The sequence below is a fragment of the Dreissena polymorpha genome, chromosome 1 (genome assembly GCF_020536995.1).
Source record: "Dreissena polymorpha isolate Duluth1 chromosome 1, UMN_Dpol_1.0, whole genome shotgun sequence".
Lineage (NCBI taxonomy): Eukaryota > Metazoa > Mollusca > Bivalvia > Myida > Dreissenidae > Dreissena > Dreissena polymorpha.
In genome coordinates, this window is record NC_068355.1 from 194,583,775 (window position 1) to 194,596,374 (window position 12,600).

A 12,600-nucleotide genomic window follows, 5' to 3' on the forward strand; every position below is an offset into this window, starting at 1 on the left:
TATTGAACAATATTTGTGATGTAATCAGAGAACGTGTTCATGTTAGAAAATATTGAACAATATTTGTGATGTTGGCCTTCACTTACTAGATGCCTTATACATTGTTAAATTTCTGTCCATTTATTAATATGCATTCAAACTCACTGCATTTAGTCTGGCCTATCTATCTGGTAAACATGATCTAATTTCCAATTTGGTATCTTTTTTGCCACAATTGGAAATGTAATATATTCAATACCCACGTGACCCAATAGTCCCATTACAGTTTACATAGTAACACTGTTTACTGCTTACAATTGATTGTCATTTGACAGTTTATTTGCTTTCTGTTCAGTTCAAAATACTTGATGGCTTAACCATTTTAGGTTTATCTGGATTTTTGTTCAGTACATATTTTGTGATTGCTTGACTATTTAATACAAAGATTTACATTATGTCTTTTCTGAACTAGTTATTCGTATTCACAGAGATACTGTGAAATTAAGAAATTTGCTGAACGTTTTGTTTGCTTAAAATGTCAATTATCAAAATGGCGGACTTGTCTACGTCTTCTCATGCCAAAGGCTCTGATGAGGTTAAGGATTATATTTGTTTGTCATGCAAAGAGCAAGCACATGCAGATTTTTACTGCAAAACATGTTTGAAACTTTATTGTGGGAAATGTATTCAGTTGCATGATAAGTGGTTTAAAAAACATTCAGCTTATGGAAGGAATGTCATGAAAGAATGGCCAGTTTCGAAACAGGTGGAGGAATTTCTATTGAAGTGTCAAGCGCACAAGGACAACAAAATTGAAATGTTATGTGATGACCACAGTCAGTTGTGCTGCACAAAGTGTGCCTTCAATGATCACAGGTATTTCTGAAATACTTTGGCACATAAACGTGTTTAGAAATCAATGAACTATATAATGTCACAATGTTAATGAGAGTTAAGTATTGTCAAGTTTGCAATTTTGATTTATTGTATTTTAACAAACACATTTTTTCCTGAATTTTTTGTGAAAAGAATCAAATACAATGAAATTTTACGACTACACTTTCTTTCAAATTTTTAGAAATGACTTATGAAATTAATTTGAAATTGTGTCTTTTCTGGACTTGTTATTTGTTTTGACAGAAATACTGTTTAATTAAGATATTTCCTGAACTTCTTATTCATGGGAGTTTAATATTTCCTGTGATGGCATTTATAACCTGTGTCCTTAATAACCATGCATCAGAAAAACAAGAAGTTTGAAGGTGTGTTTCAATTCAAACAGTACAGAACTAAATTTAAGTAAACAGTACAGAACTAAATTTAAGTATATATTAAATGCTCAGGTATGGGAGGTCTTTTAGCTTGGAGTTATTATAGAATAGATTTACATTATACACTGGGTTCTCTGTCCAAAGTAGAGCTCATGTTTGATGTATGATTGTTACAATTGTTTTAACTTGTAAAACAAAGTGCATTCAACACAAATTATGAGCTCTACAATCACTGTCAGACCAGTCACACTGCATGAGCAATTCTTACAAGCCTTTTAGACAAGACTACCTTTATGTGTACTAGAATTCTTGTCTAGTGTTTTGTTTCCAATATTAAATAAATCTCTATCCAGCTGCAATAAGAAATAAAGCTGTCAAGAAACTACTAATGATTACCTAGATTACTTTGATTACCTAGAAAAAGTGATTTCCTGGTTTAAGAGCCCTACATATTGTTATTGTTCGAAGAAGAGGGGGTATATTGTTTTGCACATGTCGGTCCGTATGTCCGTATTGTCCGTCCACCAGATGGTTTCCGGATGATAACTCAAGAACGCTTAGGCCTAGAATCATGAAACTTCAGAGGTACATAATGATCATGACTCGCAAATGACCCCTATTGATTTTGAGGTCACTAGGTCAAAGGTCAAGGTGACCCGAAATAGTAAAATGGTTTCCGGATGATAACTCAAGAACGCTTATGCCTAGGATCATGAAACTTCATAGGTACATTAAGCATGACTTGCAGATGACCCCTATTAATTTTTCAGGTCACTAGGTCAAAGGTCAAGGTCATGATCTTGTCATTAGTGCATATGATTTACTTTACACCCAGTGAGCATATATGTCATAGCCTTAACAGTAGTGGGTAATATAAAAACATAAATTCATTCAACATCTTTGAAAAACCCAGCTTTTACCTTAAATGACCTTTACATAACGCCAACAAACCCGAATGAATACACTCCATTCATTCCATTGGCTGATTTGAACAGAACCCCCCAGAGCATTGGCAACATAACCACGTCTGTAGTATCGGATGAAACACTCACAGAGTAGGGAAATGCTGACTTCTCTTTTCATATTCGTTTTGGCCCAGTTACAGTTAGACATTACAGATAAATTTTGTCTCCAATACGTTCAGGGTCCATGCTTGGTCAGTAAGTTGTCAGGGGAAGATGGACTGTACTATTAATAAATACCTCATTTTGATAATACAATATTGCCTTTTAAGATATCAAATAAAGATCCCATGAATTTTATGGAAATGAATTATTGAAAACCTAAAATATATTGGTAAATGTTGTTTGTCTTGCATTTGTCTTTCAATTACCAAAATAATATAGTTTGCATGCTAGATCTGAAATCATTGAATTGTCTAGCCACACAAACCTGACGTACATGTACGCACTCAGTCTGTTTGAAAATCTTTCCTGTAATCCAGAATAGGCAACTGACATTTGCCATTTTGCTATAAATAACACAGTGTGACTTCAATTTTCTATTAGAAAGTATTGTGGCTTGATGTTCCATTTACAAGATGCAGAGATTTGTAAATAACAGTGTCATGTTCAAATGGGTCTTATGCGATATGCTGCCAGCGTAGCTCCAGTCCAGCAGTCTTTTCAGGATATGCATTTTGTAGAGGATACTCAGGAGATATCACGAAATCTTGAGCTACGCTGGCCAAATATGCTATAAGACCAATATTCGCATGACGGGGATGTAATAGTGTTATTTGAATGTGTTAAAGAAAAATGTGTCTTAATCAAACATTAAATGTTGTCGCTGCAGTCCATTCCTGATCTCCAATTCAAGACGTTTATAATTAAAGCGGGTGCACGTAACCCTAAAGTCTCTTCCCATTCGTAGTAAAAACATCTATTTTTCTCTAAACGATTATTCATGACCTCTTTTCCTACGCCGTTGTTACATGTATGTCAACATGTAAAAGCCGGATCAGCAGAATCAACGGGGATCCGTACATTTTAGATATAAAAAATGGATTGTTTTGCAGATTTTTAGGAAAATATGGTATGATAAACAGAAAAACAGGTTACTGTCCCATCGTTTTGTAATATATTAGGCTCGGCACGAATAAAATAATGGCTCAGCAAGCCTCGCTGTTATATTATTCTAAGCCTCGCTTGATATATTACAAAATGATGGGACAGTAACCTGTTATTCTCTATTTATCATTGTAACCACCGCATTGATATCTGCCTGCATGATATAACGTTGCCTGATATATTTTTGTATTTTGCCACTACTGCGCATTTACGTTGGAGACGCTGACATGATCTTTTAAAGTGTTATCGGATACCCCATCCAATAACACTTTTAAGCTCTGCCCATAAAAATAATTTTTTTAACTCCGCCCACATTTGAGTTCACCATTATTTTGTGCAGCGTTCAATTTTTGCTAAGTCCCGCCCATACTGAGAACTACTTTTTTAGAGGCGTGGAATATCGCTTACGTCGTTAAAATGTAAACAAATTGAACCATTCATATTGTTTTCAGAAAATCCATAACTAGTAAGTAATAATTAAAACTTTAAGTTTATAAAACATGGAAAGCATGAAAGAAATGAGCATTCATCTATGGGAAAAATAAAGCAAATATTAATTTGGGCCTCACTTGCTTCACTTAAAAAGAACAAAAATAATACAGCATAATAAGAAACATTTAACTTAACAAAAATAAACTTAATAGGTTTTAATAAAAAAAATAAACATGACAGATTTGATCAAAAGAAGAATTCAGGACAACTTATACTTTAAAGATGCAAATGTGTTTCTTTTTTGTGTCACTCTTTCAAAATAGCAAGGCAAAAAAGTGAATATCATACACAAAAAATTAATGTCAACAGAGAAAAATTATTCAATTTTTAAGAAAAATTCTAAATAATAAAGATTCTTTCTTATAAGTCAACACCTGCCATATGATATCTAATAATACATGAACTATTCAATTTAAAGTGTCTGAAATCATAATTTTACATAAAACTGGTTCTGTCTCCACATCTTTAACAAAACAGAAAATGTTTGTGTACATTGGTAGTCTAGTACTCTAGTTAACCTGAAAATGAAATAAAGAAACCTTTATAAAAACATAATTAAGCACTCATTGCACAACTACTTTTAAAATGAAAATCTAAATCTAAAAATTATAAAATATTATTAGACTTTTTATTTGAATTAAGATCTATAACATTCAAAGATAAAACAAAAACATAAAAACACTTTACTCAATAATAAATTTGTTGAAAAAAGTTTCACCTTTCAAAAAAAAGTAATTACACTGGTTGATTTGAAGCTGTGCCGGAATGCAGCGGGGGGGGGGGGGGGGGGGGGGTATATAATGTATATCTTAAATTCTTTGAGAGGCAGAGACAGACTGAGACCGGTTAAACTGATAAGGCTTGAACTGTTTTGCCAAGAACTTGGGAGAATGGTCATGAACCATCAAAAGATGTGGTTGCAACTTTCTGCAAATAAAATGTAAAAAATATATTGTATAATTAAATCTAACAAACCCAATATTGAGACAAAATGTCAAAATAGAGATTATTAAAATAACATTTTTATACATGTAGCACAACTTGAACAAATTACAATTTAGACAGGCACACAATATCATTATAAAAAAATGATAATATAGGCATATGAAATGGCAGATAAAAAATAATTAAGAATGTCTTTAAACTGAAAACCTTTTTATAATAGACTAGGGGCTTTTTCTTCATTAGCAAATGGCTTTTTTTTGCACAAATTTGATGAATTTGTGATGCAAATGTTCAATATTTAAAAAGTAAGCGACTATTTTTTTTCACATTTTTTACAGTTTATAGCAACTAATTTTTTTTTCACAATTTTGAACAGTTTGAGACACATATTTTTACAAATTTGAAAAATGTGCAACTTATTTTTTCTCAATTTTGAACAGTAACAACTAATTTGTTTACAATTTTGAACAGTGTGCAGCTTATTTTTTCACAACTTTCAAGATGGAGCGGCTAATTTTTCACAATTTTCAACATTGCGCGACTCATTTTTCACAATACTCAACATTGCGCGACTCATTTTTTCACAATTTTCAATAGTTTGCGACTGATATTTTATGACTTTTAAACCATGCGCGACTCATGTTTTCACAATGTTGAATGGTCACCACCCATTTTTCACAACTGTGAACAGTGCGCGACTCATTTTTTCACAATAGGAACAGTGTGGGACAAATTTTTTCACAAAATGAGGGGGCAAAGATAGCTGCTCAAAGATGAGAAAAGCCCACTGCCAGAAATTTTATCCAAAAAATAGCCCCATTGCTTTTCGGAGCTAAACAACCCATTCTTTTTTCAACAAGCACACAGACCAATAACAGTAGGACTACTGCAGGGCCCTCACACTACTTTGGGGGAAGGGGTCCGCAGCCCTTAGGAGGGGGAATTTTTGCGGCGTTTCCCTTTTTGGGGGATTTTTTTACTTACTCTCTCATTATTTCATTTGTACATGTTTGCACTATATTCATTGCATTTTTCATAATATAGTATGTTTGAAAAGATTCAATTGAAATAGAATTGAGATATAATAATCATGAGACACATCTTTCTATTAAAATAAAATAAAAAAAAAAAAAAAAAAATTTTTTTTTTTTTTTTTTATAGGGGGAATTTTTCCCCCCAAAAGGGGAAAAAAGTATACTTTTCAGGTGGGGGACTGCCGCAGAAATTCGGCGGCAGATTTGATAGATTGAGGGCCCTGTACTGGCACTGACTGTTGGTTCATCAGAATGAAAATGGGTGTCAAAAATAGCAAAAATAATGAAGCATGTGTAATGTGTATGTATAACGATGAAACTTACCAACCACTCGACCAGGAAACATATGGTTGCACAGACTATGTGGGATTCAGGATGCTCTCCCACTGATATCATGCATATCATTGGTCACAATAACGTACACATCATTAATCTCAGCAATATATCTCCAACTCCAAACACACAGCTTGCAAAATCGCTGAATATTGCACAAAAGCAGCTTCCTTAGAAAGTTCAAAATCCACAAGCAGTTGCGTTCTCCACCCACTTTGACTTCCCAGCGAAACCGTTAACATCTCACTACTAAACGTATACTACGGAGATGGACAAGTTGACAAATAAATCACTCTTATCACTTCCAATTAGCGCAGTGCGTTAAAGTCCAGTTCCATTTAGTTATTGTCGTTATTGTTTGAGATTTTCACTCTACACATTCGCTTTGAAAATAGCGATTGGTGTGTACTTGGAAGTACATGTACACGTTGAATGTGTTATTATAAACAATATATTTGATATTCGTTTTTAGTGCAGAAATTGTAATTTTAAGTATCAATTTCTCGCTTCAATTTTTATGTCCCCCACCATAGTAGTGGGGGACATATTGTTTTTGCTCTGTCTGTTGGTCTGTTGGTTGGTCTGTTGGTTGGTCGGTTGGTTGGTTGGTTTGCGCCAACTTTAACATTTGCAATAACTTTTGCAATATTGAAGATAGGAACTTGATATTTGGCATGCATATGTATCTCATGGAGCTGCACATTTTGAGTGGTGAAAGGTCAAGGTCATCCTTCAAGGTCAAAGGTCAAATATATGGGTCAAAATCGCTCATTTAATGTACACTTTTGCAGTATTTCAATATTCAAGATAACAACTTGATATTTGGGATGCATGTGTATCTTATGGAGCTGCACAATTTGAGTGGTGAAAGGTCAAGGTCAAGGTCATTCTTCAAGGTCAGATGTCAAATATATGTGGCCAAAATCGCTCATTTTAGGAGTACTTTTGCAATATTGAAGATAGCAACTTGATATTTGGCATGCATGTGTATCTCATGGAGCTGCACATTTTGATTGGTGAAAGGTCAAGTTCATCCTTCAAGGTCAAATATATGGGTCAAAATTGCTCATGTAATGTCACTTCTGCAATATTGAAGCTAACAATTTTATATTTGAAATGCATGTGTATCTCATGGAGCTGCACATTTTGAGTGGTGAAGGGTCAAGGTCAAGGTCATCCTACAAGGTCAAACATCATATAGGGGGACATTGTTTTTCACAAATACATCTTGTTTTATTTTGTTAAATTATAAGCATTTAAATTTTATTGTTTGTTGCTTACTTGCGAACTATTATTTATGTGTAAATATGCATAAATGCTAGTGGATGTAATCAGGGTGCTACTAATTTGCATATTTTACTACAGTACATCAATGAAATTAAGCGGTTGTTTGTTGTTGTTTGTTTTGTTAATATTTTCTTATTTACTTCAATGTGGCATAATAAATAGAATATATGGTTGGTGACTTTTGATATCATGTGATATAAAAAGTCACCAGTCATATATTCTCTATTTATATCACGGTCAACAGGAAGTTCTTATATCAGTCATGTGTGGAGGATGGTCATATTACTCGGAATCAGCTATAAAGTAATCATTTTTAGTAAAATAGATAAGTTTCAACAAAACAAACAATTTGATACCAAGATGTCATATATTTTAAACATAAAGTGCAACACAAACAGAAAAAAACAAGACATTTTTTGCAAATATTAAGTGTGCCCGTGCTCATGACGTCATTATTAACACGTCAAATGACAAAAGTCATCTTCATTCCCGCTTAAACTGCAGCTTTTTAGCGATTTTGTCATTATTTCTTTAAAATCGGGGACGTTGAGGTATGATAAACAGAGTAACAGGTTATTTTTTATATTTACTAACACTATAATGTGATTTAAAATACATAAACTTTTTACAAACATTTCATGCGGTGGATGTTATGTGACTTTAAGGAAGAAAACAACACAACAATACTTAAACCTTTGTTTTTATTGAATAATTTAGAAAAGTAAATGAGTGTATATTTGTTGAAAATGTGCAGTCCTCTGTGTTCAATATTAAGTACACTTTTAATACTGTAAAATATGTGTGTAAAATAATCATAAACATGTTTTGTATCTTGGATTTCATTAACATTAGGAAATTAACATTTTGAATGTGAAAATAGCTTATGAACAGCGATTGGCTCTTGCTTTGGTGCCATTTAACATTTTTTTTTGGCAAATAATGCGAATACAATAAAAGTATATTTTCCACAAATTTTTAAAAAGTTATAATTTTTTGTTATGTTGTGTAGTATAAAGTAAATTGCAAAATTATTATTCATATATACATCATTGCCACTAGGCTTGCTACTGTATGGTATTTCAATATCACATATAAATAAACAATAGACCAATCTCTCAGATCCTTCTTTAAAACAATTTACAATGGCGTCTTTTCTTTTCCACACATAGATCATGTGACAACAACTAAAGCAAAGTAATGACAATAGTTAAAATAACAACACAACATATTGGGATATAGTAGACCATGAGGTTGCATGTCATAAGCCACTCATCACAGGCTAGATTGTTCATGCTGAGACTTTATGAAATAGAGGACCCTCTTTTAAGAAGCCGTGTTATTTTGGTTGGCATCTGTCCTGTGGTCCGTTTGTATATTGGTCTGTAGACAAATTGTTTCCACATGATGTCTAGGGAATACTTCGTCCTACAACCATGCAACATATTTTATGTTTACATGCAGGAAGATTAAGAGGTAAATCCATGTTTCGGTCAATAGGTCAAAAGTCACAGAAGCTTATAACATGAAGTTACATGTATAAAGGTGTCGCAGTCAGTTTACGTACCTGTTATACCAATCATAACAATATTTTAAACAGATTTTCATTATCATAAAACACTGTACATGTAGGACAATTGGACATTCTTCATATATATTACAGTACTGCCCTTATTAAATGCTTTCATTCATTGACTTTTAATCCACTTAAGACAGGTGGTTGTGAACAATAAATTGACTTTCATCTATGGCTTATTTAAAAATGTGTGGGAATATACATAAACTAAAAGTCATGCCTCTTTTCTTGCATTTGTTATTATTGATAGTGTGGTCAAGGTTTACAATATTAAAATTGAAAACAGTATAAACAACTAGAACATTGTTTTGAGTACATGGAGACCTCTACAATCCAATTTGTCCCACAACTGCACAAATGTCTTAAAATTATGAACAAATATATGGAGTTGCACAAGTTAACCTGATGATTAATATGTTACTGTAGAAGTATCCCTCTATTTGAGTAACGATTCTCACAATTGAAAAAATATCATTTGGTTAAAGGGATTGTCACATAACTCTTCTTATGTAAAAAAAAAACTTAAAAAAAATATCAAGGTGCATAATTTCACATGGTGGGTAATACTTTAAGAATAGTTAATCCCTTTTTCAGCTGTTTTCTTTGAGTTACTCACAACACAATTTTAAATGTGATTTCTTTGCTAAACAGGGGCCATAACTCTGGGTATGTTGAAAAAAGACATACCAAACTATGCATGTGGGTTAAATTACACAATGATAAATATTTATGTAAAGTGTTAGTCCTCTAGTAGCAATACTATTATGCCCCCCTTCGAAGAAGAGGGAGTATATTGTTTTGCACATGTCGGTCTGTCCATATGTCCGTCTGTCCGTCCACCAGATGGTTTCCGGATGATAACTCAAGATCGCTTAGGCCTAGGATCATGGAACTTCATAGGTACATTGATCCTGACTCGCAGATGACTTGAATTGAGGTCACAAGGTCAAAGGTCGAGGTCACGGTTACCCAAAATAGTAAAATGGTTTCCAGATGATAAATCAAGAACGCTTATGCCTAGTATCATGAAACTTCATAGGTACATTGGCCATGACTGGCAGATGACCCCTATTGATTTTCAGGTCACTAGGTCAAAGGTCAAGGTCATGTTGACCCGAAATAGTAAAATGGTTTCTGGATGATAACTCAAGAACACTTATGCCTATTATCATGAAACTTCATAGGCACATTGATCATGACTTGCAGATGACCCCTATTGATTTTCAGGTCACTAGGTCAAAGGTCAAGGTCACGGTGACTCAACTTAGAAAAATGGTTTCCGGATGTTAACTCAAGAACGCTTACGCCTAGGATCATGAAACTTCATAGGTACATTGATCATGACTCGCAGATGACCCTATTGATTTTTAGGTCACTAGGTCAAAGGTCAAGGTCACAGTGACAGAAAACGTATTCACTCAATGGCTGCCACTACAACTGACAGCCCATATGCATGTTTCACAAACAGCCCTTGTTTATTTTACACTCTTCGCATATTTTAAAATGTCATTTTTGTCTAAATAGGAGACACTACTACAATTATGATGAAAACAACATACATGTATAGAGGTGCACATTAGCTCACATGCCTGGTTACTGTACTTGTAAAGTTGCAGGAATACATATTGAGTTATATACGACAAAAAAGTCATGCAGATGGATGGAAAAGTGCAAATCTATATAGCCCCATATTAAGCCCAAGAAGCGTTTATTTATTGTCCATGTATGTTTTTATTTGACACTTTATACTTGTTTGAAGCATTACATAATATCACTGACTATTCCTTAATATGTACATGTATTAATTGTTTATTTCAGCCAGTGCAGTAAAGTGACCCAGATTTCGGAGCTGACCAACTCGCAGCCCACAGGCTTAGAGGGGCTGTCAGTGGAGCTGGAAACTGTCCTGGGGGAAATTAAAACCCTGCAAATCAGTCAGAAGGCCAGCATTCAGTCATTGCAGAGAACATACAAGGAACATAGTGCAGTTATGATAGAGCAAATGCGTGGCAATTTAAATACTTATATAGATGAATGTGATAATAATTCTGTGGGTACATCAGGCGGAAATGAGCAATATTTAAAAGAAGAGATGTGTAGGAGTGTTCTCTCTATCGTGAATGAATTTGATAATATTACTGCGAAGGAACTTAACGAGATGAAAGATGAAGTTATAAGCATTAAAGGGTCAGTTACAAGTTCTATTCATAAATGCACCAGTGTTCACAATGACTTGTCACAATTCCATGAAATTGTTCAGAAAATTGGAGATCATAAGCAGCTCTGCCTTATAGCCAGCATAAAATGTAAGCATATAATACAGCAGGCACTGACTCTGCTGGGAAAGTCAGGCAAGGCGTTTGATGTCCAGAGTAATACTAAGCACAATGTGAGAATACCAAGTGATTCAGGTGAATGTTTTATCACAGGCATATGTGTTCTTCCCGATGGGCAGGTACTGATTGTAGACTCGAAAAATCAGAAAGTCAAGCTGCTGAACCAGCAGTACCAGGTGGTGAGTCACTGGGATGTTAATGCTAGGCCAGTTGACATTTGTTTGATCACACCCAGTGAGGTTGCAGTGGCTGTGAATGACCATGATAGCAAGATACATGAGGTCCAGTTTATCACTGTCAACCAGGGAAAGCTTGTTCCTGGCAGGAAGTTTCAGTTACAACATGAATGTACAGGTATTGCCCATCACTATGAAGACCTTTTTGTCACCTCTGGTAAAGAACTGTACAAATACACGCTGAATGGCAAATTGATCTGCAGACTCTACCAAAATAGGTCATCTGTTAATACAGGTAAGAATCCTGGTGAATCCATCCTCATAACATTCCTATTATGTACAGGGATTTTTCTAGCCATTGTGGGAAATGGAGTCTAGTCAAATTGTGTTATTTTAAATCCATACAATGACAAATTTTATCAACTTAATGAACCGAATTGGGATTTATTTTTTTCAATCAACAAATATTGACCCATAAGGCCTTTATCTTTTTTTTTTAATCATATAAATTATAGTAACATGAGTAATGAAGTATTTTGACTGTCACTACATGGCATGTCTATAAATAGAAACTGTGTTCCTGGGAAAGAGACACTTTCTGACCTTGTCTTAATTTTGTGGTTGTAAAATGATTGTACATGTACAATATGTTTACCTGTTGATTGAAGTGTGCAATTGTTTCAGTATGTGTAATTATTTCCATCTGTGTAATTTTGCTCTAATTCATATCTTACTCACCAGTCGCATTTAAACTTGTCAAACGTAAACACAATAGCTCTGCTACTGAAGTTTATTGTCACACTTAACTATTAAATCATTGAAATGTATGCATATATTTTAGATGTGTAAAGGCCTCTTTATAGCAACATATGCGTAATACAATATCACTGCAGTATGTTTAATAAGATTATTTAACATTTACAGTAATTCAATATCTTGATGTTACTCTGTTTTGCAGTAAGGAAGTGTGCTGTGAGTCCCACAGGAGACAGGCTGTACATCACCAGCTACTACAAGAACAAGCTTCTCACCCTGGCCAGGGATGGCACACTCCTGGCTACATACTCAGACACATCACGAGGGTGGCCACGTGGTCTACATGTGA

The 12,600-nt window shown here is 34.2% G+C and overlaps 1 protein-coding gene across 1 annotated transcript; it reads left to right on the plus strand.

Moving 5' to 3' along the window:
* The first annotated feature begins 296 nt into the window (after window positions 1-296).
* LOC127865491 (uncharacterized) lies at window positions 297-12,600 on the plus strand. Its single transcript, XM_052405346.1, has 4 exons — window positions 297-855; window positions 10,802-11,790; window positions 12,481-12,530; window positions 12,565-12,600. Exons 1-4 carry the CDS (start codon window positions 515-517, stop codon window positions 12,598-12,600), a joined length of 1,416 nt encoding a protein of 471 aa, XP_052261306.1. The 5' UTR covers window positions 297-514.